Raw genomic sequence first — 27810 nt, 5'->3', positions numbered from 1 at the left:
CGTAGACAGAGAGAGGAAGCAAGACATCAGCTGTAAGAGACAGAGATAGAGATATGGGTAAAGAGACAGAGGTATTAAGGAGAGCTGAGGGTTTACAAGAGGGAACCATGAGAGCAGCCTGATAATCACCTTAGCGGGGATACACGGGGTGGGCTGGGGTTTAAAAAGAGGAAAGTGGGCAGGGAATGCAGTTCTGCTGAAGAGAAAGGCAAACCCCACCCCCTAGTGCCCGAATCTGCTGGGCTTCCGGGCTGCCAATGTCGCATTGTCCGTAGGAAGAACGGTGGCCCTCCAGTTTCAACACCCCATGGTTCACCCAAATTGCTTACCCTCTAAATTTTCCAAAGGACTTGTCTGCTCTCTGGAAAGGACTCCTCAGGACCCGCGTACGTCCTGCCTAATAAAATACCTCTCACTTCCTTGCACAGAAGAAACAATCAGAAATATTACAAAAACTAGTAACAGAGAATCCTGATAGGTTTTGTGTTTTTTTTTTAATGATTTCATTAGAAACCTCCATCAACAACGATGTGGACAAAAATTAAAAAAAAAAAAAACAACAAACCAAGTATGAAGTCTTCTCTGCATTATAAACTCACAAGCATTCTATTCAAACCAGTTTTCTTTGAGGAGAAACCTAATGGCGTCATCCAAGCCAAGTTGATACAGAGATTCCATTTTCCTCTTGCTTGGAGGGAAGAGGGATTGGTTAAGTCTCACCAGGTTTGCCACGGACAGCTAGAAGAGAACAGATTGAAGCTAGAGGAAGTTACAGCACCGGTTAACGGCACCGACGATTTCTTACCGTAGATACAAATCGTGGCTTTACAAAATCGGTTGGAGAAAATGGAACTTTAAAGGTCTAACTTCAGCCCTAGACGAGCTGAGGGTTTCTCAGCCTCGGCAGTGAGGACGTTTGGGGCCAGACACTTGGCTGTTGCGGGGGGCTGCGTGCTGACTCGTAGCACTCACCCCTACGTACTGGATGCTAGCAGCACCCCCAGAGGAGACAACCACCCACGTCCCCTACCCATAACATGGCCTCCTGTACACAACCACCGGGAGTGGAGGCAAGGGAGCCCATATTTCACCTAATTTATTCAGTTAAGCCCCAAATCTTTTGTCCCGTACTTTGCCATACTTAACGATCATTTTTAAACAAATGATCTGATTTAAAATTGCACTGAAAACCTACTGTATGTTCTCTGTCCTGAAGAAGAGAAAAAAAAAGAGAACTTTCCCCAAACAGATAGTACAGAGTGAAAGGCTTGTGCACTCACGGTGCGTAGGTTCCCCAGGCCCATGTGCATGCGTGACGTGACGTGTGTTGTCGACTAGTCAGAAACCCTATGGCCGAGAAGATCCCATTTGCATATAAAATTATCAATGAGCTTCCAAAGTTTCGGAAGCGTGTGGTAGTTTTTAGGCGATAATCTGCAAATGTAATGGTGCCTCTGGCTCACCATTACGTCCTGATTGGCGACATTAACGTAGAAGTCCAGCTGTCCTTTGTCCTGCGGGGAGATGTCCAGGCGTCCGCTGAAGGGTGAGATGGTCACCGTCCGGCCTACAGGAAGGATGGGCAGGCTGTTCGTGAAGCCTCCATCCACCCACTTCTGTGGAAAGAAAGACCCCCTTGTCAGCACACGTCAACGTCACGCCTGCTACGAAGATGAGCACAGACTTTCCAACAGGGCGTTTTCCTTCTCATAGAATCCATGCCCTGGAAATACTCTTAAATTACTACCAATCATCACCCATCAGATGGGGGATTTCTGTACAACTCTTTACATACATATCATTTACCTGCATTATGAGAACCTCACAGAATCGGAAAGCCTCTCCAGCTGCTTATTTATTTTTTAAAAGATTTCATTTATTCATGAGAGACAGAGAGAAAGATGGAAGCAGGGACAGTGCGTGAGGCCGACTCCCCAGTGACCAGGGAGCCCGATGTGGGACTTGATCCCAGGGCGCAGGGATCAGGACCTGAGCCGAAGGCAGACACGTTACGACTGAGCCCCCCTAGGCACTCCCTCTCTAGTTGTTTAAAACCTTTAACTGGATTATTGTACATAAGAAGTACCTAAATGTTTATAACAGTGCATACACAAGAGGCCATGGAATAAGCTTGGGGTGCATAATTATGTCAAAGTGGAAAGCCACCTTCACAGTTGGTATTGCGTAGACCATCCACCATCACATTCTGTGTTTATTACAAGTAGTAGAAACTGGCATTTCCTGTCGCAAACTTAAAAGTAAGCTGAGCAACCAGAAATCCTTCTATTTCTAAAGTGGCACCTGTCTACAGGACATGAGGTTTCAAAGCCAGAAAGAATGGGAAGTACGACATGTAGAACAAAACAAAACACGCTATTGAACTCCGAAGAGGTTCTGTGTTTTTAGACCCAAATCCAAAGGGGACAGATGGACAGAGCAGATAAGAAAAGCTTCCAGAAGCTCCTGGATAACTATGTTAGGAAAAAGGACAAAGAAACAGAAATCCTTACGCTACCCATTTCAAAGCAAGTGAACGGAGAGTATTGACATCATCAGGTCTAAAAACAGACACACAGACACGCAACAGAAGTACACCTTCTCCAAGTTGTGTCTGTGATGGAAATAACCTTCAGTTGACAGGGAAAAAACAGTGTGATAATGGTTGAGAACCCCTCGCCAAAGAACCTTTAGTGGAGAATTCTGCTACGTTGTTTCCCCTGAACATGTGGAATGCGACGTGGGAAAACCCAAGCTGTTCTGTTTAGCACAAAGGCAGAGCGAGGAGAGAGAAACGAGTTAATACAAAATGCCCTGAACTTGGTTAAAACACACGTTCGTTTTGTTCTAAGGTGTCTGTGTGTGTCTGTGTGTGTGTGTGTGTGTGTGTGTTTTACTCCTTATTGGTAAAGCTAGTGACGGAATAATCAGTCCTTGCACAGTACACAATGGTTTCCCCCAGCCACTAACTGCCCCCACCGCCCCGCCAGAGGGAATAAAACTAGATACATGAAAAGGGAAAGCGTCTTGAAAATTTGAGGGGTGTGCATTTTGGTGTCGGAGAAAACAGAAGTAGAGTGGATTATAATACATCAACCTGCATAACTGCATATTGTCGTTCTAACAGAACATAACAGAGATCACCATGTAATTACGTTCTGTGTCTCATATAGACACATTCATGTGTGTATGTGTGTTCAACACACCCGTGTTCCCATGTGTTTGTGTCTACATATGATTATAAACACAGTTCAAAATAAGGGAGATCTGCAGTGAGAAGCCCCCCAAATTCTCCTTCCATGCCTCCTCGTCCCAGAGCTCCCGTTTGTTTTTCTGATTGCTTTGGGCATGGATACGGATTTCTGGCATATGTTCATCGCTAGAGAGGGGGAGGAAAAAAAAAAAAAACCTTCCAAAAGTATCGTTCGTATTCTCAATAGACTATATCACCAATGATTGAAAAGTCTGGGTAGTTTTCATCAAGCGAAATTAGAAATATGTACCGTGTGTCATATGACTCGCTCATCTGACTCGCTCAACTTAAGGGAAGGAAGGAAGGGCCGTCTGGCTCATCACGGTGCAGAATGCTCTCATTTACCACAGGGCTAATGACTGCTGTCTCCAGGAACTGAAAATTAGTTCTCTGAATTTTCCTCCCTCTCGTTAGCTTATTCTGATTGGATAAATGATGGTGGAAAACATATAGCTTATCCAATGTCTTGATTAGATTTGCAGCATTACCAGCTCCGCTAGAACCGTACTCGGTACCAGCTCAGAATCTCCCAAGAGCTCTGAACTGGGTTCCTGATTTACACTCTCAGGAGCTGAATTGTTCCCCAAACCACGCATTCCTGCAGGCATGCAGATTCTAGCAATATCTCTAGATACAATGGTTACAGCAGGAAACGTTCCTCGCCCCCAAATTAAAAGTGGGGATCTTCTATATTTAGCGTGCTCTAGTTTACACGCCTGCATTTAAATGCTGCGGTCCTCGAATTCGCGGGTGGTTTGCTACATGTTTCTACAAGTCATCTCATCCTTCCCACCTTATGGGCAGCATTCTGTAAGGTGGTCACTACCGCCATGAGCTTCTGTGATTCCGGAATCTTCTTTGGGGAGAGAAGCAAACTGTGCTGGTGCTTCCCGTGATGGTTTCGTACCAATTCTAAAGGCACAGTGGGAATTGTCCCACCCAAACAGGCCAGGTTATGACGCGTCAGGACGTGCCCAAGTTGGCCTTACACACGGATGTGCTCGGGGACAGATGAGGAACATGTTCCGCGATTCATAAATTCAGACAATTCTTGGTCCATAACTAAAGGGGAAAAGCTAAGGAAGTAATCTCTCTTCTAAGGGCCTATGATTTCATTCTGCAAGGACTTCAGGACATCTGATGTGGACACCGAGATAGGGATGTTCCTGAGCAAGACAAAAAGCAAATGACTCCAGAATTCTTTGTCAGGAGAACGAACGCCATGTCGAAAGCTAGAATTATTGTAAGCACCATGGCACAGGGCCTCACGGTTTATGAAACCACCCCCCGTATGACCTAGTTTAATCTTCGAGAGTGCCAGCAGATGGGTAGGTCATGCTCGTTATCATCAGTTTTCCCATCTTACAGGAGAGGACACTGAGGCTTGCAGGGTTCGTCACGCTAGGTTGCAGGTTGGCAAACTGCGGCCCACCACCTGCTTTTGTCAATAAAGTTTTATTGGCATATAGACGTGCCCTCTAGTTTATGTTTTGCTGTTGCTCCTTTCCCACGGCAACAGCAAAGCTGAGCGACCGGGTCAGCGGAGCCCGCACGCCCCACCATGCCGCATGTATCTCCTCGCGGGCGCCTCCCGGAAGTTATGTGCCCCGTCCTCCTGCGGAGTAGGCACGCAGAAGGTGTGCGGCTGGTCCCCTCACTTGCACTCTTCCTTCTCCCACACTATAAAACAGCCACGGAGATCAGAACCGTTTCCTGCGGGGGGAGAGGGCGTGGCCAGGGCAGCAACTAAGTCCTGACGAATTACTCGGCATTTGCAGGCCTGTCTTATCTTGTATGAAATAGAGGAAAAATCGTCATGTCCAACAGAACATTCTCGGTCCCTGAGTCTCAGAATGGAGACAGGGAGGAGAGACGGAAAGACAAGGAGATGCCTGCTCTCCACGACATAGGTCAGGATCTCCCATCTGAAGTAAGGAAACACGAGCGGGAAGGAGAGATCGACGAACTTTCCTTAAGAAAAGGGAGACGGCTGAAAATGAATAAGAAATTTAGGAAGAGGTTGAACAGCCCTACTACTATTTTACTAAAGATTATGGGTACATTGTCTTAATTTTGGAACGTCTCACTTTTTATTTAAAAAATGGTGATATTCAATTTTGAGAAAACACGGAGTGTTACATCAAAAATATTCCGTGAAAGACTAATAATGTGTTTTTTTCAAAAAGACCATGCAAAAAATTGTAGAATGTTGCTGAAAAATAAGGCCTTCTCTTTCAGATGAACTGGGAATTGATGCGGGGATTTCCGTCCCGCCTGGTGGCTGGTGACCAAGCCTTTGAGGGGACCGAGCCACGTATCCGTGTGAAATGTCTAAATCATAAAGAAGTAGAAGCCTAAGGTCTGTAGTAATGATTTTATACAAGTACATAGTGACGTAGACCATTCCACAGCTCTCCTTTCCTCACATTTGTCAATAATGAAAGAGTTAATAATTTAGAACCCATGAAAAATGCTCAATAGACCCGAAGAAGTCAATGTTAAATTTTCTCTATATAAGTCAACATATTACCCGAATTTTATTTCAGACAACAAACAAACAACAAAAACCCCCAAATTCTGAAGCTTTTCTTGAGATGTGCATCTGTCGGCTCTAAAGATGCTCTTATTCTGTTATTCGGACGTTTTAGTCACTTGCCAATCATAGTGCCATCTCTTAGAAACAAAACAACTTGTTAGTCAAGAGCTCTTCTTGAAAATGCTCATTTTTGTTCCAAACTGATGGCAAGAACCTGCGAAAACGTGGCCTGATGTAATGCATGTCCGGAGGCCATACATACGGATAGAAAGGTCATTAGTAAAAGATACAAGTCTGACCTTCAGTGTGTTTGCATTCTCATTTGTGTATTCAGCTGTGAATGACTCCCTACTATAAATAAGGTTTTAAAAATGCTCTTAAAAGATGAAGCCAGGAAAAGCTACGAGAACTTTTTTTTTTTTTTTTTACTATTTTGTTTATTTATTTGAGACAGAGAGAGAGAGAGAGCGCCCAAATCAGGAGAGTGGCAGGCAGAGCGAGAAGCAGACTCCCCGCAGAGTAGGGACCCTGAACTGGGACTCTATCCCAGGATGCTGGGATCATGGCCTGAGCCAAAGACAGATGCTTAACCGACTGAGCCACCCAGGCGTTCCTATGAGGACTTATTTTTTTAAAAATTAGGTTAAAGGAAATAGAGGTCATTCCACTTCAAACAGCTGGTAGACAGGTTAGGAAGGAAATATACTGTTTGTCAAGGTAATCCTCAGTGTTACAAAAGTATGACACTTTTAAGTGATTAATAATTGATTTTAAAAATAAAAACATTAGGTCCACAAATATATATTAATGAAATCCACTATTTTCAATACATAGTTTCTACCAGATGTGGAACAAGGAGGTCTGTGCGTTGCTTGGGGCCGGCAGGAACGGAGTCTGCATGTGGCCCTTCTTGGTCTCTGCCACACGGGCACTGCTCTGTCTGTGTCCCAAGGCTTGATGGCCCCAGTGCAAGTCGTCCTCCATTCCCTTTGCCCCCACTGTGGGCACAACCTCCCTTACTTCCGAGAAACCACCACAGCAAACACCCCAGTCAAGACCCGAATTCCACGAAAACTTTAAAACCTAGAACTTGAGAGACGTTTTCAGCATGATGGAAATTTTTCTGTAATTTAAATCCTAGGAAAAGCTCACACCCACAGCAGGACACTGTGTTTAAAGCACACGAACCATTTCCCTGAAAATGGAACAGTTCTGGAAAATAACTTGGCCTAGAAACCCTCTAACACCATGGGAGGCTATCAGGCTGATGGAGAGTCTGCGATGAGCACAGAGCGAGCCTGCGCTGTTTTTGGGGTCTGCGTCAATGGACAAGGTCTCTGAGGGCACTGTCCGTCCTTGGCTACATGCCGTCTCCTCTTGGTGGACATCACTAAACCACCGAGGAATACCGAACGCTTTCAAAAGGCATCAAAATTAAGTACTTATCATGTGTCTACTAGGGACACACGTGGGTCATTAGCAAGACCTTGTCCTCCTGCCCAAGGTCAGGGGCCTCAGTGCTGGTCTCCATCCTTCTCCCGGCCTGGGGGCCGCATCCCCTGCTGCAGAGTTACGGCTGGGCTTCCACAGTCTTGTCCAAGTGCTCAGTCACGTAAAGGGAAATGCAGGTGAGAACAGCTGACCCTTTTAACCACTGCTAGTCATGAGGTCACAAACCAAAGAAGCAGGAATGGGGATGGAGGGAGATAAGCTGAGGGAGATGAAGGGACACACTATGCAAACTGGGGCAAGAGGCACGGATGGCAGAGACACAGTGGTTGGGGATCCTCCTGGGAAGGCTGCCCCCTTAGTAGCTAGGTGGCCTCGGGGAAGCAACCAAACATCTCTGCATCTGCATACCTCATCTTTAGATACTGGGGAGTAATCCCTTCTGTTGCCACTGACAGCAACCAGTCACAGCACAAGTTTTACTTCCTTTTCTGGGAAAAAGAAAATGCCCGGTGGTGTGCTACGGGTAGCCTCCCCAAATCATTTAGGGTCTTTCTAGCTCACTCTGGGGCCATCTCCAGGTGGTGATTTCTCCGTCCTCATGATCCACAACAATTGCTATGGTTCCAGTCATCACATGAAGGTTCCAGGCAGCAGGAAGTAAACGAAGGTAGGTCCCTCTGTAATTCAGCTTATCTGTCTGGCCAGCACTTAGGTGTGCAGCCACAGCTGGTGACAAAGGAAGCCAGGAAATGTGGCCTTTTAAGCATACTCCTCCAAGTCCAGCAAACAGCTCTGACTCCGTTTCAAGGAAGGAAAGAAAAGTTGATGGTGCAAAAAAAGTAGAAGCCTCTCCCACCCGCACCTGCTTCGTGATACTCTTACCAATACTTCAACAGGAAAGTGTTTAGCATCGTGTCAGGGACAATGTCTGGGACTCGGCTCTGCTGTCACCTTGACTCCATCCTCCCTTTCTGAAGTTCCCACCTTGTTATTGTCACATGCTGTATGGACATCCTCCCTGCCCTGTCACCACTTCAGAGTCATTGATCACACTGGCAGTTCTCATGACTGGACTCCCGCTCCCCACTTTCATAATACATAATCTCTAAAACACCTTACTATTGTTTCCCAGGGAGCCATTTCTATCATTGTTATTATAAATTGAAACTCTGAAGTAAAAACGATGACATTTTAGATCATTATAAAATTAACGTTCCTAAGACAGAGTTGGTTTTGATAGTATCTGTGTTCAAAATTTACAGCTAAAAATAAATATGAATTTTTACTCTTATAGTAAGAAAGAAAAGGTTAACTTACTTTAAGTCAACTAATTATGTAATGTACGATACCTTCCAAACAAAATTTTAGATGACAACATAGTTCACGCTCCTTGGGAACTGAATCTCCTGCTTTGGTGTGCTGAAGTTTAAATCATTTTATGTTGCTCTTAAAAAATGCGTATTTTGTTTCTAACCAGTCACAGAGAGGGCTTGAGCCTTCTGTACGTACCGTACGCATACCACTAATCAACAGAGCTCGAGTCAGAGTAACGGTCACGCTTAGGCTCTGCCTCTTAGTACCTCCATGGCCTTCCCAGTTACTTAACGTCTCTGTCCCTCGCTCTCCTCCCCCGTCCCTTTAGACAGTCATCCTGGGGCAGAGCAACTGGGGCCCACGATTGAACAGGGAGCAAAGGACTGGAAAGGCCAGGAGAGCTCCAAGAAAGAAAACCATGAGGACTCGTGAGATCAGAACTCAGACAGGTTCCCAGTCACGCGAGGTGAGAGATTCGTACGAGGGCCTTCCTTCCGTGCAGCTACGGTGCTGGGCCCTCAGAGTGAGTGAGTGAACGTGCGAATGAATGAATGACGGATATCAAACGTTTTTCACGTACCCACTAGAGATTAAATACATATTGTGTATATCATGAAACCAGTAAAACGCGTGGCCTTTATTCTTCCACAAGTATGTGCCTGATTTTGGGTGTTAAATTAGTAACTGTATTTGAGGGCACCCGGGGTCTCAGTGGGTTAAGCCTCTGCCTTCGGCTCAGGTCATGATCCCAGGGTCCTGGGATGGAGCCCCGCATCGGGCTCTCTGCTCAGTGCGGAGTCTGCTTCCTCCTCTTTCTTCCCTTGCTCATGCGGACTGTCTCTTCCTCAAAAATAAATAAAATCTTAGGAAAGATACATATTTGATTCTACAATATGTGTCTTTGGTATGTGTTAAACGGATGCTGTATTTGGTTAGAAATACAGATCTCTGTTATGTGTTAAGTTGATAGTGCATTTGATTATAAAATGCGTATTTCTGGTATGTGTCAGATAGTGTATGTGATTATAAACACTTATCCCTTATATGTGTTAAAATGATACTGTGTTTGATTACAAACATGTATCTCTGGCACGTGGTGAGTAGATAGTGTATTTCATCGTAAGTAGATAGTGTATTTCATTATAAAATGTGTATCACTGGCATGTGTTACATGATATTGTGTCTGATTATAGGGGTGTGTACCTGTGTAGGACCCGGGGAGGTAGGACGGTAAAGGAGCTGCTAAAATACCTTCCTTTGAGGTGCCTGGGGGCTCAGTCGGGGGCGTGGCTGCCTTGGGCTTGGGTCATGATCCCAGGGACCTGGGACAGAGCCCCGCATCACATGGGGCCCCTCTTCTACAGGGACTCTGCTTCTCCCTCTGCCCCTCTCCCCAACTCCTGTTTGTGCGCTCTCTCTCTCTCCTTCTGTCCTTCTCTCTCAAATAAATAACCGAAATCTTTTTAAACAATGAAAAGAAACCCTCTCCCCATAGTGCTGACCAGGAGCAGACTGCGGGGGGGGTGAGCTGTCGGTGCTCACCTCTCACCTCCCCTCCCCGGACCCGCCCCCGGCCGTCAGCGGCAGCCCCACGCGAGGACAGCTCTCCTGCAGCGCAGACCGTCTGACAAGCACCTGGGTAAGTGACGGGCCTGACAGTGGAGGGGGTTGCTCCCCAGTGTGGGGCTCCTGTGTGGCGGACAGAGGGGACAGGGTTCCAGCTTTGGTCGGGCGGGGAGGGTATGTGGGGCCCTGGTGCCTTTTCCCACCTGACCGCGCAGTTCTGCTAACAGAAGGAGCGCTGAATAGAACTTAATTTTTTTCTGAAGTCGTTTAGTCTTTTTTTTTAAAACAAGGAATGAAGTTTTTAATCAAATGAAAAAAGAAGCTCCCTGATCATTCTGAATCTCGACATCCTGACTAGAAAGTCCCAAGGCCCCTGTACTTAATTTGTTTTTTCTGTTGCAAATAAAAGTATTATGAAAAAAAATCATATAAGCTCATCTGGAACTACCAGAATCATGATAAAATCGGATCGCTCAAAGGAAACCTGTGACTACAGGAGTCACAGGTAATTCATCGGTTATGAGAAACCGTTACCTGCCCTCTGTACTCCACCGGTTTCAGTCCCGCGTAAATGGGCACGAAACTGCTGGCCAACAGCACCTACGTGAACAAAATGAAGAAACAGCTCATAAACGTGGGCATTCGCATGCGTGCAACATATTTGATATATTGACTATAAAATGTGGAATTGTTCAAAAAATAACATCATACTGTAAGACATGACATGAGTTCCGTTATCTCCAAAGAACACAGGACACTGAACTGGAAGACAGCACTTTCCATATCTGAGACGACCTTGGAGGGACACGTACAGTTCAACGTTCTGCGGCTCCGTTGGCTTCACGTGAGGAAGATCGGGATTTTAATTACAGACAACGGAGTCCCTCCCACAGTAAACTCCGGGTAAGGCTCCCCGTTCTCGAGTACGTCCTCCTGAGCTAGTCACAGTGCTCGAGCATAGACTAAAAATCATTCTAACATTGCACCCGTGTGGTGCCTGGCTGGCTCAGTCCGTACAGCCTGACTCTTTGTCTTGGGCTCATGAGTTTGGGGCCCACACTAGCTGCAGAGTTTACTTTAAAAAAAAAAAATAGCAAGAAAGTCAGGGGCACTCGTATTTTTCCGAGGAGCGGATGGCTCTGGTTTTCACAGCAGAGACCAGCCTGCAGCTTGGTGGTGTTCTAATTTGTCACAGGATGTTGCTAAGGGGAGTGAGACATTTCGTGGGCTAGCAACACGGTCTAGAGACGTAATGAGGCAGTGGCAGGTACAGACCCAATTATCCTTTATCTTCCTTTGGGAAAGTCAAAAAAGGTTGCCCTTTAAAATATTACCATTTCTTCCAATGGAAGAAGCTGGGCATTGGGAACCTTTGACATGTACGTGTTTTATTTTCCAGTATAGTTTCCAGATCCGTACTGTTCGGAAAGACAAAGCAGTAGACACTGAACATTTAAGCTATAATCTTCCAGCCTATAAGCGAAGATGCTATGGCTGTTCATTGTGAAGGATTTCATGAGATTTGGGGGCGGGGCATGTAGTATTCAGAAATGGGTTATGGCCCCAAAACTGATTTGTAAATTAAGTATGTAGAATTGTTGAGAACTCAGAGGTCATTTCCCCCAAAGAAACGGTATTGCAGGTATGTTTTCTGAGGTTAACTCCCAAAGGTCTATTTATTCTGAACTGTGAGTAAATAAGAGATCTAGTCACCAGCAACATGCGCTTTCTATTGGAAATGTCCTCGGGGTTGTCACCTGCCACAGCTGAAACCCACTCGGGTCTCCATCGTGTCCTGCAAGCTGGCCCAGGATTCCCTAGCTATGCAACGCCTCATGCTGGCTCCTCGCTGCCTAAAGCTGCTGAACGGTAAGGCTGTGTGTCTCCTGCACGGTCAGTCAGTCCTTCCCAGGGCTGATTCTCGACAGATGGCCATCCCCTCCTCCTCTGGTGCTTCCCTGCCAGTCTGACCCGCGGGAGAAATGAGGATTCTCCCATGTTGTTGGGGGCACGTCGAGGACAGACAGAGAGGGCCTCACAGCACCGGGCTCCCGCCAGGGGGCCCAGAAGCATGTAGGGCGTCAGATTTGTGTGGTCACAAATTCACTGGTACCCTAGCACAACGCAAGGACTCCAGCAGGAATGGGGGGAGGGAATGACACGTGTCCCGCATCTCCGTGGTCCCAGGCTGCTGCTCGGTGCCAGAAGAGCTACCTGGTTAGTGCAGAAAGAAAAGCCGGGTACTAAGGACTGCGGGATGTGGAAGGCAGCGCATCAAACCAAAGCACAAGGGCAACAACCTTGCGTGAGATGGGTGCACGGTCTACCGAGAAGAGTGAGTGCAGACAGGCCCGTCGTCAGGCATTCCCCTCGGCACGAGTGGCTCGACAGAATGCCATGTTTTGATGCGGGCCGCACCCAGCGTACAAAGCAGAAAAGCAAGAGTGGGTGCGCTCTCTGGATTGGCGGGACAGTGCCTCCCCAGCCCGCGGGGGACGACAGGACAGAGGCCAACCTCCTGAGTCCCAAAGCATCAGCAGTTGGGTGCTTTTCAGAGAAAGGCAGTTCTGCGTACGGGCCCTGCGTTCACCCTAAGTCTGGCTCTGTCAGCAATCGGCTACTCCTTTCAAAAAACAATTACAGACCCTAGGTATGTTTTGCGGGCACACTGTGGCCACTTAATGACGTTATTTGGCAAAACGCCCCATCGCAGTGTGGCAATAACGGACACAGTTTGTGGATAGCACACGTATTGGGAAATTGCACAACTTCACGCTCTTTAAAGAGCCCAAGGCGCTCTGTAAACATAGCGATTTATTTCATTATGCTGCATAATTATATCTGCCCTGAAAAAAAAAAAATCACTATCATTAGAATCAGAATTATGTGTATTTTTCCCCCCGTGTCAGAGTATAATGTGAAGTTCACACGTTAATGCCTGGAACTCCTTTGCGGTGTTTGGTTGAAAAATACTATTCAATTACTTTCCTACAGATAAGAATAGTTCGCATCCTCCTCGCTGATAGGAAGAGCTCACCCAATGGGAAAATGCCTGTCGCTCCTCTAAATCAATGTATTTACTCTGCCATCCCTCACTTTCCTTTATATTCGCTGCTGGTTTGTAGGTCAAACTACGTTTGGTGGGAAAATTAGCTCCCCCAGTTAAGAACAAAGTGGCTTTTCTTATTCCTGTGCGGTCCGCTTCTGGCCATTTTATGGCAAGCAAAGAGGATTTTCTAAAGAAAGAGACAAGCGATATTCTCAGGCCCTTGGGTAAGATGGGAGGCATAAATGTGTCCTTAGGCTGTGTCTTAGCGTTGTTTTTCCGGGGAGAGTCTTCTCAGTCTCAGTCCCTGGAGAGCAGAGGTTCTTAGCAAAGGGAGGGAGTGTCTTCGTTTAGCGATGTCTGGAGATAGTACTGTATGTCACAATTGTGTGTGTGTGTGTGTGTGTGTGTGTTGAGGGGTGTGGGTACTACTGGCGTCTAGCGGGGAGAGCCCGCAGATCCTTCTACACATGCTGTAGTGCACAGGACACCCTCCACAGAGAAACAGAGGACCCCAATATCAGGGGTACCATAGCTAACAACCCTGAGGCAGAAATTGGAGTCTTGCCATTCATGGCCCATCCCACGGCCCAGCGGCTTAAGCGATGCAGGGAGGTTCAAACATTGATTTGCTTTGTCTCCTTCTTACTAAATACACAATGATGAAAATACGTCAGTCACTTCCTGCAGCAACTGTGTAAATGTTGCCAAGTGCATATGCAATCCGCGTTCTGACGAGCTCTTTTCATTTCACATTTTATAGAAAAGGGGTGTTTAGAAAATTATGTGGCCTGGCTTTCTCGGAGAATAAATTCCCAACAAGTTCCGTTCATGCCTGAAGTTTGCTGTGGAGTTTAATGAGGACCTGGCTGTTTATTCAGAACCTGCTGGCGTAGTTGAAATTCAAAGACAGATTCAAATTTATCTTCCCCAGTCTTCTCAAGATAAGGACCATCTTAAATTCAGGCCTTACTTCACCTTCAGAGGGCTCGATGGGAGACGATCTTGCTATCAGAGCATTCTCGCTATGAGAGCAGAAACCTAGAACATCCTAGCAACGGAGACAGAGTTGTTCTTCTTAAGGGGGACACAGGAAAAAGCCTTTCTGGGAATACAGATCAATGAGCTTTCACTTGGGTGAAAAGACCAGCTCAGACCACTGATGTCCATCAGCTTGAAACCTGAAGAATTCAGTGACTGATCCTATTTCAGACAAGTTCTAGCACCACCGCTCCACGGCACGGATAATTTCAAAATCATTTCTGCTCAGCTGTGCAAGTGACTACGAGTTTCTTATAAACAAAGGATTTACCTCCCTAATCACACTTGGCTGAAGGCTCTATTAAAATGTGCTTGGATTTCCTGATCGCATCTTTCCTTGTGAAGACAAATAGCACAGACATCAGTGGATAATGTGTAAAGGGGCTCGCAAGGAAAGGACTTCACACAGTCCCATGGCACACAGGAAAAGAGTCAGAAGTGCCAGGGTCCCTGAGCTGGTAGGTACTCAAAGGACCTGAGGAAGCACTTCCATGGATGTGACCTCTGCCTCAGACTGTGGGATAGGTGGCACAGCGTGGATTCCAATTTATAAAGAAACCAAGGGATGGAGAATTTGTGCCAACGATCCCCAAGAGACCAAGGGACGAAGACGTTGTGCCAATGATCCCAATCACACTCCATCCAACACAAGGGCTAAGCTCTTCCATCACCAAAGCACCATTGCCTTTGCAAAATGGGGTCTCAATTTGGTACTCATCTGTTGAAAACAACCGACCCACAGCCATAAATGATCAGCGGCCTTCATCCTCCAAGGGAACAAACACTATTTTCATCCGCCCCTCAACTCACTCCCCTCCCCCGAAAAACGTGCGGCAACCAAAATGAGTCTCTGGTTGAGGAGAACAAAAAGTGAGGCATTTGCAGGAGGGGGACAGCTTGGGGCTCTGGTCTAACTATGTAAAGGGATCCTCCGGGAGGGGGGGTGTCATCTCCTCCTTGTGTGGTAGCACAGATCACATGTATCTCCCTTTCTTCGCTCAGTCACTACAGGGGAGCAGGGGCGGACTTGACAGAAGTAAATTCTGGACAAAATAATATCTGAAGATCACATGCCTGCCTTGTAGTGGGAGAGAATGGGGCGGAAACACCACCACTACCAGCCCCGATGATCTCAGTCTTATCCAGGTTGCTCCAACAAAATACTATAAACTGTGGGACTTATAAACAACATCACAGTTTTGGGGACTGTAGCGTCCAAGAACCTGTCCTCAGCAGGTCTGGTGTCTGGTGAGAGCTCACTTCCCATCTTCTCACTGTGTCCTCTTGTGACCGAAGGGGCAAGAGTGCTCTCTGGGATCTCTTTATAAGGTAAGGGCGCTCTTCCCGTTCGTGAGCGTTCTGCCCTCATAACCTAGTCACCTCCCAAAGGCCCCACCTGCTAATGCCATCTCGTGGGAGTTAGGTTCCACCCACATTTTGGTGACAGAAACATTCAAAACGTAGCATTCCACTCCTGGCTTCCCCACATTCATGTCCTCCTTTTGTGCAAAATCCATTCAATCCCTCCCAACAGCCCAAAAAGTCTTCATTTGTTCTAGCAGCAACTCAAAGTTCCAAGTCTCCCCGAAATGTCATCTCAGTCAACCCTGGTGAGCCCCGAGGTACCCTCCATGCGGAGGCAATCTGCTCTCGCGCTGTGAGCCTGTGAGATCCCGGTGTTCTGTGCTTCTAAAATAAGCGGTGAGAAGGCGCAGGATAGACATTCCCGTTCCAAAAGGGAGAACTAGGGAAGCAGAAGGAGGTGACATGTTCAGAGCAAGTCTGAAGTGCACGGGGACAAATGCCATTCGACCCTAAGACCGGACGATAATTCTCCTTGGTGTGCCGTGCGGCCCTGCAAGGCCCATGGTGACGGGTCCTGCCCCGGACGCTCTGCTGGGCGGGGGAGGCGTCCCACCTCTGAGCGTCCTGCCAGAAGCTCCCCAGAGCTTTCCTCGTGTCTGGGGTCTCCACTCCCATGGCTCCGAGCGGAGGAGGGTTGTCCGATGCGAGGAGAGCGTGTGTCTACAGTCGCCCTTGAACTCTGGGCTTCTCTGGAGAGGGGCAGCCCTGAGGACGTCTGCAGTGGCTCATGGGTCATACTTCCATCGTCTTGGACATCACGTGGCCGTGGGCCGCACCTTCCAGCTCCGTTCTGAAGACGCCGTCCCTGTTCAGGAAGGACAGGCTGAGAACGGGCCAAGTCTTTCAGCTCGACCTTGCTTTTGATAAGCGATTGCACCTCTAAGGCCTTTCTCTCTTCTTGCATTTCACACAAGCGGGCAAGAGACGCCAGGCAGCATCTTCAACCCTCTGCTTAGAGCACGGCCTCGTCAAATACCCATTTTTGTCTCTCGCAGGTTCCATCTTCCAGAAAACACTGGAAGCCTTCACGGATCCCCCACAGGAGGGAAGGCCTTTAGTCCAGTGTCCAGGACCACATCCTTGTTTCCGTCGGAGACCTCATGACCCACAGTCCCACCGCCGTTCTGCTCATGGCCCTTCAGGAGTCTCTGAGAAGACGAGGCTGTCTCTGCAGCTCACGTCTCTCTTGTGCAAGTCCTCTGCACATGCGCCTCTCAAGGTCCCCTCACAGTGACGTGGGCTCTTTCCAGCACGCGCCTCTCCCAGTCTCTGTGCGTGACCCGCTTCCCAGCGCCCCCACGTCGCACAACCGCTTTTCTGTCTTCGTCCATCTGGGATGCTGCAGCAAAACACCGCAGACACGTGGCTTCTAAACAACAGGAACTGATTCTTCACGTCTCTAGAAGCTGGGACGTCCAAGGTCACGGTGCCAGCAGACTCCATGCCTGGTGAGAGCCTGCTTCTCGCCGTGTCCTCCCAAGGCAGAAAGACGATGCTAGGGGTCAGGGGTCCCTTTTATCAGAGCATTAATCCCATCGGACAGGGGTTTACCTTCAAGACCTCTTCCTCTCCCACACGCCCTCATCTGATCCTATCCCATCCGGCATTCAGAATTCACTATATGAATTGGGGGTGGGGGGGGGACTAAGACATTCAGACCATGGCAATGAGTTTCATCACTGTGCACGTGAGGTTCAGAACACTATGGAAATTCAATCCTAAAGAAAGGGAATGTTTGGGAGCCTCTGGGCAGCTCAGTCAGTAAAGCGTCTGCTTTCGGCTCAGGTCATGATCCCAGGGTCCCGGGATCGAGCCCCACGTCCGGCTCCCTGCTCACTGGGGAGCCTCCTTTTCTGTGTCCTCCCCCTTATATTCTCTCTTGCTATCTCTGTCTCTCTTAAATAAGTAAAATCTTAAAAAAAAAAAAAGAAAGAAAGAAAAGGGAATCTTTGGACCACATAATTGGTCAATACAAGTTCTTAGAGAATATTCAGCTATCGTGGCAGATATCAGAGGAAAGACTAACCTTTTATGCAAATATAAGCGAACTTGATACAATTTAAGTAGGAGTCCTCACACAAGAGCACATTTATAAAAGAAAGCCAATGGTTAAGGGATGCAAAATCCTATGCCAAAAGGTGGTAAAACTAGGTAATGATCCATTTCCCAAGATATTGCAGAGGTAGGTCAGCACACTAGTCGTGAACACAGAGGATAAGGAAAGGGGAGGAGAACTACTTGTGCAAGAAAGGCTGACTCCCGCTCCACAGAGGGCAGGCCAGGACACTTGACATGTCATGACGGGCTCACACCGGCATGCCGACCAGTCACGTGTGTGGCTTAGTACCTGACTTGTTTACTATTTGCTGAATACGGGCTGTGACCAACAGCCAGAAACGCGCTTCTACTTGCTTTATTCATTGTTCTCCCTGGTAACACAGGTTGAGTTATTACGTCCATTTCACAGCTGGAAAAACTGAGGCTTGAACATCATTCGCGCTGGAGGGCACTGTCAGGAAATGACAGACCTAGATACGATACTGAGAGATGCACATAAAACACGTAGTAGTGTAGGAGAGCACCCACGCATGCACAAAGGACTGGACACACGTACACATATACACATGCGCACACACGCTTTAACATACAGAGACTCCCTGTTTGGAATTAAACGTGGCAGTCACCCGGTGGGTAATAAAGAGGCCAGCATTTAGAAAAAAAATAAAAACACTAGTTAGAGAATAAACAAGTTAATGATAAAACGGGTAGAAAATGCAATGCGGTGGTTGAAATCCCTAAGTACTCAGTACTCCCAGACTCCTTCACTAGCGGCCAACTGACACCTGACATCCTCTACCTCTGGTTTTCTTCTTACTCTCTCGGCCCATGTCGGCGTTTGTCTCTCTCACCTCCAGAATTTCCGAATACTGGGAAGGAAACCCAAGGCTGTGTGCTGAGGGCCCAGGGGTGCAAAGCTGCCAGGAGACCCAACTGTGCACCGTGGCACTGCTTCCCCGCTTAGCTCCAGGGTCCTCCTATCTCCCTGGGAGGGAGGGAGCGGAAGGGCCAGCAGACGGCTTGCTCCTGTCCCTCCCCACCGTCCGAGGTGGTCAGAATGGCCAGACTGCCGCGTGGCTCCTCACTGGGCAATACGCCACTGGCCTCCTCGTTGTTCAGAGCACAGAAGCTCATAATGTCCCCACCACGAGGGAGTCTGCTCTCTTTCTTCTCCATGCCTTCTCCTCACCCCTCAGTCCCCACCCGAGCTTACTGTTGAACTAACTGCTTCTTAGTATTCCAGGGATGGGTTTCAGACATTTCCTAGCCACTGTCTGCCATCCAGGATCCATCCATCCTTCCAATTTGTAGTTCTGAAAAAGGTTAGAGCATTCTGCTCAATGTTTAAAATGCTTCTTGTATAACCTAGGATAAATGTTAATTATTCAATTATTCTCCTTACAAGATATTACACATTTGTGTCAACCATTTCTCTTCTGTTCAGTGAACTCAAGTAATTACACCAATTCTCTGAATAGTTATTATCCAAAACAAAGGAAATTGAAAAAAAAATCATGTTTACTTACTGCAGTAGTTTGCTATTGCTGCTGTAACAAATTACTACAAACTTAGAGGCTCAAAATAACAAACAAATCTCTTACTACATAGTCTAGAGATCAGAATGTCTCGTGCAGCTACAACCCAGGTATCGGCAGGCCTGCATTCCCTCTGGGAGGCTGTAGGGGACAATGCTTCCTGCTGGGGCACTTAAGTCCCCTTTGCCTTGCTGGCCGTCAGAGGGGAGCGGCCCACAGCACCCACTACCTCTGTGCTCTACCAGTGTGAGAGCTGGGAACTGCAAACGTGCATGGCATCCAGGGACGATCTCCATTTTCAAGGACTTATGGATTTATTGGGACCCACCCAGATAATCCAGGGTCATCTCACCATTTCAGGATCTTTACCTTGATCATATCTACAAAATGCTTTTTGCTGTGGGAGGTGGCGTGTCCACGGGTGCCGGAGATTACGGAGTGGACATCTTTGCAGGCCACGATTCAGCCAAGCACATTGTCACATCAAAGGAACCGAGAGGAGGATAATATATCCAGCATGGGATGTCATCAAGCAGAACGTTGGACATCTGGTCGGTGGTCCCAGCCAGGCCACTGACCAGCTCAGTCATTTTGTAAAGATGACTCAACATGTAGGATCCAGATGCTGTCTTCTTTTTCTTTCTTTCTTTTCTTTTTTTAAGTAGATTGCACCCCCATTGTGGATCCCAGTGTGGGGCCTGAACTCACAGCCCTGACATCAAGACCCAAGCCATGATCAAGAGTTGGATGCTCTGGGCTCCTGGATGGCTTAGTTGGTTAAGGGACTGCCTTTGGCTCAGGTCATGGTCTCAGGGTCCTGGGATCGAGCCCCGCATCGGGCTCCCTGCTCAGTGGGGAGACTGCTTCTCCCTGTCTCTTCTCATGCTCTCTGCTGTCTCTTTCAGATTAAAAAAATAAAATCTTACAAAAAAAGAGTTGGACGCTCTATCCACCAAGCCACCCAGGCACCCCTTTGTTTGTTCCCAGTGAGGCCACTGTCACAGATGCCAGCTCAGTTCATCTACCTACCCATTCCCATCGTCAGGCACGGGGACTGTCACAGCAGACAAAACAGAGCAAACCCTGCCCACTGGGAGCTTACACTCACGCGAGGAAAGATCTGCAATAAACGCTGAGTACGTAAGGCAGTAAGCGACATAGCACATGAACGGTGATGTAAGTCAGGAGGGTTACGGGAACCCCAGGGGCTCTGCTACGGTCGAGAGAGAAGCCAAGGACGGACACAAGGAGCAGGTAACAACTGCATGGAATGCCTCCTGCCTTCCGACACGGTGACCGCAGCCCTGCCCAGCGCACTGACAGCTCCCCGTGTCTGTGCTGACACTGGCAGGTGGTGACAACCCAGGTGTGGACTGAGCAGCTCCTCCCTGTACAGCTTGCACGTCTGCACCGGATTACAGCAAAATGTCTTTTTTCTACGATGGAGAGACTGTTAATTTGTAAGCGCAAGAGTAGCACAGTCAGCACACCGAGTAAAAATATTCTAATCTATTAAGTCACAAAGTAATTTTACTTGTCAGTTCAGCATTTCATTAGGTATTTCAGATTATATCATTCACACAGTAGAACTCCAACAGATAGACTCGATAGTAAAAATCAATGCGTTCATCATGTAATTCGGGCAGAAGTTTCCCCACTTACCCTCAATCCATCGCCCACCGCTGTGTCCAAACACGCATTCTTCACATTGCGTGAAGCTGGCCGTGACTCCCTCCAAAGGGAAAACAGAGAAAAAACTGCCCGGCTTTTGTAAGAAAAGTGCGCTCTTTCCCATTTACAAATATTTGATATATTACCTTAGCAAGCACACTGTATTTGCAACTCTAGCCAAAGTATTTCCCAGAGATAATAAATTCGCAACCGAGCAACTTTCAAATGTGTAGAAAAAGCATGAAAACAGAATGGGAGGATGAAATGGAACGTTAGATGGGGACGTCGAGAGACCCAGGGTCCACAATGCCTCCCCGCAGCCAGTCGGTATGACCCTGGTGCACGTCACGTAAAATCTCTCCACCCGTTTCCTCTCTTTAAAAGAAGAAAGCAGTAAAAGGGCAGGAGTCACACCTGCCCTCCCTGATGGACAGAAGGCCTGTGCCGGACTGAAGAAGACCGCAGAATGAAGAAGAACGAAGTCTTCCAGGAACAGGGAGATACCAGCGACGTCATGCCAGGCACTCAGTACCACTGTGCACCCCAGCCGCATGGGCGACCCGCCTCCCAGGGGCTCGTGGGCGAGCCGGCAATCATGGGGAAAGCACAGACCCAGTACGGGAGGTCGCTGGGGCCTCCGAGGTGGCCTCTGAGGGACACCGGTTAAGCCACTCACCACCCACATCACTGATCGAGCCCTCATCATGTTCCAGGCATGATAGGAAACCTTGGTTCTAAAGAACACGGTGATGCCCATGGCCTGGGGGAAGGAATTAAGTCCTCGCTGAATCTCTCCGCTGTGAGATGTGGCTGCATTACCTTAATGAGGTCCTCCCTGGAGGGAAAGTTGGACACCAGGTAATTTTCTCTGGTTTTGGTGTTGGTGATGGATACGTGCAGGCGGCTGTGGGCCAGCTCATGAGCGTTGGGAGGGAGAATCAACTCCATTCCGCTTCTAAAGAAGAAAAAGTGGCCTGCGTTATTCACCTTGAATTATTGAACATCTTGTAAATATTTTAGAAGGGAGAACGCTGCCCCGAGCGTGCCCCAGTTTACACAGAGCGTCCTCCGCCGTCTGTCCGCACCCGCTTTGAGGGAAATGTTCTATATTCATGTATGTACCTCAGTCGGGCCATGAAATCGTAGCCGGGTGTCACCGCCCCAAAAGACTGCCTTCGGATTTCTTCAGCAAACTCGTAGGTAAATTCATTACATTCCTGAAAAAGAAAACAATTGGGTGAACCTATGATTTGTAGAGAAAGAGAAAATTCCTTCTTTTTCCAGAATTCTCTGGCCATCCCACAAGGCACCTGGACCCCACATCTTATAAACCCAACACTCAGCCTTCAGTGCCCCTTTCCTTCCCAGCTGCGTGAGTACCCACCCGACCTGTCCTCACCCCACTATGCTTAGTCCCCCAGCAAGCTATGTGGCTCCCAAATCCACTTTTTCCCCCCCCTTTTCTTTTTAAACCACCTCCAAGGGCTTTGCCCACATGTGGGAAATCCTTGACGGCTCAATTCTGATTCTCATTTAGCACATGTCTTCAGCCCAACTGACCTCCTCTCCCATCCCAATTCTGTGACCTCTGACACAGTCTGATTGCAACAGTTCTGATTACTAAGGACGACAGCAATGACCAAGAGAGGAGTCGTGATGATGACTGGTCTTGGGCGTTAGGAGCCTCCAAGTGGTGAGGAGGGTGGGCGTGTACTGTGCTGGGACTCCCTGATGCAGATTCCAGAAGCTCATGCTCTCGTAACCCTGGGAGGTGGATATAATACCCCACTTGACGAGTCAGAAGACAAAGGCCTGGGAAGATTAAACATCTTTCCCAATAGCTCATCAAAACTCGTCTAGAGACAGGGTCTGAATCCAGGTCACTCTATCTTTTATTAACTTACACACGACACAACCTGTACTGGGTCCTAGGCACTGGGACTCGGGTGCAATGAGGTACCAAGAGGCCTTGCCCACCTGAGACCAAGGACTGCCTCAGTGCGTAGATCCCAGAACACGACGAGAGCGCTGTGAAAGTGCAATAAGCAGAATCAAGCCCCCCTCCCCCAAAGATGGCTACATTCTAGTCTCTGGATTCTGTGACGGTTTCCTTACAGGACCAAAGGGATTTTGCAGAAGTGACTAAATGAAAGATTTTGAGATGGGGAGGTTATCCTGGCTTATCCAGGCGAGTCTGGTGTCATCGCAAGGATCCCTGTAAGTGAAAGAGGGAGGCTCGAGTGTCACAGCCAGAGACAGAGACTGGAAGAGGGTGCGCTTAAGGCTTAAAGATGGAAGGAAGGGCCATGAGCGTAGGCATGCACGCTGCCTGCAGAAACCGTAAAGGGCAAGGAAAGAGATTCTCCTCCAGAGCCCCCAAAGGGAGCACCGCCTGGCTGAGAATTTGGTTTTAGCCCAGGGAGACCCTTCCAGAACTATGGCCTCCAGAAATCTAAGACGATAATTGTGTGTTATTTTATGCCACTGAGTTTGTGGTCATTTAGTGTAAGGAGCAACAGAGATACTACACAGTGGGCGTCAACCAAGGCTTGCCTGCAGGGAGACAGCTAGAGTAAGATCTAACATGTGAGGAGGAGCGGGACAGGAGATGCGGGCAGATGAGGAAGACTGGCAGGGACAGCTGGGAGCACAAGCCAGCAAGGGCCACCAGCCTGAAAGTCATCATCAGCGAGCCAGTGGAGAACCAAGTCACAGGGGCTCACGGGAGGCAGCCCAAGCAGTCTGGATCCTGTCCTAAGTCCAAACAGAGCCCTGTGGGTGGCAGGGGAGGGGAAGGGGAGTAAGACAGCCAGATTTGTGTTTGTGAGGTGGTGGTTTCTGGTCGTGAGTGGACACAGGGCTGCTGTCGGGCAGCTGCCCTGCGATGTGTGCTCCTTCTACCAGGGCAGACTGCCCACTTAACCTACTTTCTTGTATTAATTTTACTTACACACACACACAGACACACAATCCCCTGACGGCACTGGAACCTGATTAAGCAAGGGGCTTCCTCATCTTTGTGCTCTCCACTGTACCTCACACCGTGCCTTGCAGATTATGGGCTGAGAAAAGGCCTGCAGCACCGAGCGGTTCCATACGGACGTCTAAATTTGCCTGCCACCTAAAATACATCCAGCATCAGGTGCTCCTCTTAATTATACATGCATAAACTCAGAGCTAGATTAATTACTCACGTATTTGTCACAACACCGCAAAGCTCGAGGAACCATCCGCAAGAGCTGAGCTAACGCGGATGTGAGTAAGTAGAAAACAGTTTGCGAAAAAACTCAAAGCAATGGTGTATTTCCAATGCTAAAAACAAAAGAAATAAGATAACCTCAAGTCATTGGGCTGAAAATTTATTTTGACAACGGAGAAATGAGGATGGTCCAGGTAAAGACAGAGAATCGTTTCATACCTTCCAGTGTGAGCACCCCCTACGTCCTGCTCCTTTACGCACCCAACAGCCCACCCAGTCTCACCCACACAGCTAGACAGTACAGCAGGGGCTCGGAGTCACTGAAAAAAGATACAAGAACAGGTAATCTGGCTTGAAATAGGATATCAAGTCTCAGATCCAAAGGAACCTTCTCTGTCTGAACACCACAGAATTTCAGTTAAGTGGCTATATTATGGCAGTATTTCTGAGTCACATTACTCGGAAATCACACTTCATACGATTTAGAACTAAATCTGTTCAATTGCAAAGCTGAGGATTTGCGCCACGTCACGGAAAGATGGCACTGAGGAGGCGAAAACAACCGCTTCGGTGTCCCTGGCCTCAAGAGTTCTGGAAAGGAACTAGCTTGCAAATCCAGCTCATATGGTCCTGCTAGCTTTGGGGGCGGTGGGGGTTGTGTTCACACCTTACGTCTACGTTCACTGCCTTCAGGTTCTCGTTCTCTGCAATGTGTACAGCACCGCATCCGTTCCCTGGTTTCCCAGAACGCAACCGTGCAGAGACAGGAAGAAAACATAAGTGGGTTCTCGTAGGACTGGCTTCAAATCCAGTATTTCCTACATAAGCAGCTCATCCTAGCTGATGAGAACAAGAGTCTGGATGTTTCAAGTTTTGTAGTTTTGACATTTTAAATGGGACTTAAATTTATTCTCGGGCACGAACGTGTTCGTTATTGACTGGTTGTTCAAAGCCACTAGAGTGTGTAAGTTACGAGTGAATAGGATTTTCGGCACCTATAGAAGAAGACAGTCAGCAAATGCAGGATTGCTGTCTAGAAGCAGAAAGCATTTTTACAACATAGATGGCATCCAGTGTAATACCTAATGAAGGTTAATTTTCATTACTTCTGGAGAGACTGCTTAGAATTCACAGTTTTTTAACCGGGAGAATGAAAAATAAAATCTCTACATCATTCTGATGAATAGGAATTCTTGCTCCACATTTTCCTTTAGACACCTGTTTGTAAACGGGAGGGAACAAAGCATTATCGGCCCTGTGTTCCCGGTCTTGAAAACGGGGCTGGTTGTTTTCATGATCAGATAAAGAAGGAATATCCTTTGCTTGAAAGAAACAGAGAGCTGGGACCTTAAGACTAAATAGACACTCAAGGGTGGGAAGGGTGGGGGGAAGGCATTTTATTTCCTTGCCTCACTGTGATCCGAAATAATCTTTCCCAAATCCAGAAGACAGGTGCATAATGATTAATTTTTGAAAGAAAACTCTTAACCTTTTGTGTTAGCCAGGCAAAGGATTATTTCTCTGCAGTTCACTTGGTGGGGGTAGCCTTCATGTTGGGGGCAGGGTGTTAGTTTGCTGGCGAGGAATGCAGCCCGGTTACAAGTTCATTACCTCTATTTTTTCTGGTGCGGTCAGCAGGACGGTGGCCACCAAGGATCCCGCAGAAGCCCCTGCAAAGGCCTTGACAGCCTTCAGGAGCTTCTGGCCGTGTCTACAAAGTGCAGATGCTGCCCCCAAGTGGTAAATGCCCAGGAACCCGCATGCTGCAAAGGACAAGTTGATGTGCTTCATTCTAGCTGCAAAAAAATAAAAATAAAAAATAAATTAAATAAAAATAAAAATCCGAAAACCAAAAACAAAAAAGGCCGTCAGTCGGTACAGTTTATTGCACATGCTGTGTAGTCTCATGCCTCATCCTTCCAAGGTTTTGTTTTAATACAAATGTTCTGTGCTCAATACAGTATCGTCCATGAAAATCTCATTCAATATCAACATTTTCAAGGAAACTTTTTTAAAAAACCCTCATCTTGGCCCAATACAGCTGTATTAATTTTAAAAAAGGGAAGTGCCCTATGTCTTCATCACATAGTGTGTGCAAATCTGCTATTTCATGTGCCCGGCAAGAAACAGATCACTACGTTACATGTGGCAAGGATTCTGGTCTTTTTTGTTGTTGTTGATCTTTTTTGAACTTCTTGGGGGCCGGCTACTCTTGGGAAGGTGGATTCGCTACACAGTAGCGAGTTCCCAACAAAGTAGCGAGTTCCACACAAAGGACAGGCGAGCTCACGGCGAGTGCATCTCAAAAGCCCCTGCCTCCCTGGCCGCACGCTCGCGTTGCAGGCACCCGTGTAGATACTGAAGGACCCCAAACCCAAAGGAACACACGAAAGGGATGCCCACGAAGCAGTGTATGGACGGGCTCGCCCAGGTTCTCGAGACAGACCGAGGTCACGGCCGGCAAGGGCATTTGAAGGCCCCGAGGCAGGTTACTCGCGGCACTCGCCCACTCGTGATCAGTTAAACGATGCAAGTGTTTTCCCGGAGGCTCCGCGGGCCCGAGGGGCACAGGTGCACGCCATCGCGCAGCCGCAGAGCGGCTCACCTGGAGGCCCCCCGGAGTCTCGTCCCCACCCCTCCCCCACGCCGGGGTCTTCAGCCCGGGCCTCGAGTCCAGGGGCCTAAGACCTTCGTTGGGCTCGGGAGCGGGCTCGGCCCGCGTAGCCGAGCCCGGGTTTGAGTTTCGTTTGGGCAGAGTGGACTGGAGTGGGGCCGCTCAGCGTCCAGGCGGCAGTACGCGCAGGCCCAGCATCACTGCGGGGGCCTGGGGACCTGGTGGGGGAGGGGTCGCCGGCGCACCCGCCTGGGGGCTGCGAAACGGCTCCGACCCGCCCACCTCCGGGAGAGACCTCTGCGGACCAGAGCCCGCCCAGCGCTCCGCCCTACCAATGCAGCTCTGAGGCACCTCCATCTTGAGCGGCCCCCTAACCCGGAAGGCGGGGCCGCGCCGTCACTCAACAAGGCTCCGCCAATCAGAGCTGCCCCCACGCTCGCGGAGGGCCTGCCCAGGAAGGTCTCGCGGAACAGGGTCGGGGAGGGCCTAGCGGCGCGGGGCTGTGACGTCATCAAGCCGACGCCCACCGCGTTTAAGCCACCGGGCTCAAGATGGCGGCGCACATTCGGACGCTTGACCCCGGTGTCTGGGGCGCGGGTAGTGGGCACCAGTCATCTCGAGTCCTGCTGTGTTGGATACGCACCGATGCGCGTTCGTGCGCCCGCGCGTCTTAGAGGACCCTGCGGGCGGGCCCGTCACTTGCGAGTTTGCTCGCCCCGAACGACCCTCGTTGGCGGCGCCCCGGATGTGCTTGCCCCCGCCCGCGTATGTGCCCCGGAAGTGGTTCTCTCCTTGTTTTCCTTACTCTGGGGGCGGTCCAGCCGGCCGCGAGGGCGGTGTTCACGTGCCAGGACGCGGGCGGACGGCCTCCTGCCGTTTTCAGCGCCTCGGGCTGGTTTTTACCTAAGCGTTGCGGGAGAGCTCGCACGTGGGCTTCGGGCGGCGTCCGCCCTGGCCTCCTGAGGCTGGGTGACCCCGGGCAGCTCGCCTGACCTCTCTGAGTTTCTCGGGGGACCTGTCTGCCCCGTGGGATGCGGGCATCGGCGCTGGTGCTCAGTCCTGGAGCTCGAGGCGCACAGCAGGCCCGCAGCCCACGGCCTGTTCCGTCGGGCGGCACGCGTGGCTCGGGGTAGACTCAGGACAGCTGGACCCGGTGGCCCGGC

General features: G+C 48.8%; 1 protein-coding gene across 2 annotated transcripts; it reads right to left on the bottom strand.

Moving 5' to 3' along the window:
• Positions 1 to 478: 478 nt before the first annotated feature.
• Positions 479 to 27016, bottom strand: PNPLA4 (patatin like phospholipase domain containing 4). Of its 2 annotated transcripts, none has more exons than XM_032880227.1 (7): positions 26980 to 27016; positions 25645 to 25829; positions 21957 to 22051; positions 21654 to 21789; positions 10653 to 10718; positions 1464 to 1616; positions 479 to 738 (listed from the first exon to the last, which is right to left on the bottom strand). In XM_032880227.1, the coding sequence occupies exons 1-7, from the start codon at positions 27002 to 27004 to the stop codon at positions 607 to 609; spliced, it is 792 nt and encodes a 263-aa protein (XP_032736118.1). In that variant the 5' UTR covers positions 27005 to 27016; the 3' UTR covers positions 479 to 606. The 2 variants fall into 2 exon arrangements, with proteins under 2 accessions (XP_032736118.1, XP_032736120.1); XM_032880229.1 differs by lacking the exon at positions 26980 to 27016 and adding an exon at positions 26172 to 26187.
• Positions 27017 to 27810: the final 794 nt, after the last annotated feature.

This window comes from Lontra canadensis, unplaced genomic scaffold (assembly GCF_010015895.1).
Source record: "Lontra canadensis isolate GAN:19392208 unplaced genomic scaffold, GSC_riverotter_1.0 scaffold68, whole genome shotgun sequence".
Taxonomy (NCBI): Eukaryota; Metazoa; Chordata; class Mammalia; order Carnivora; family Mustelidae; genus Lontra; species Lontra canadensis.
This window is presented reverse-complemented; position numbering and strand designations above follow the sequence as displayed.

Bases quoted from the DNA above. Each gene is read 5' to 3' on its own strand.
- PNPLA4 (XM_032880227.1), bottom strand. From the start codon at position 27,004: ATGGAGGTGCCTCAGAGCTGCATTG. The intron at 25,830-26,979 runs GTAGGGCGGAGC...ATTTTTTTGCAG, and splicing joins GGTGCCTCAGAGCTGCATTG to CTAGAATGAAGCACATCAAC. The intron at 1,617-10,652 runs GTAACGGTTTCT...TTCTTTCCACAG, and splicing joins CGGTGGAGTACAGAGGGCAG to AAGTGGGTGGATGGAGGCTT.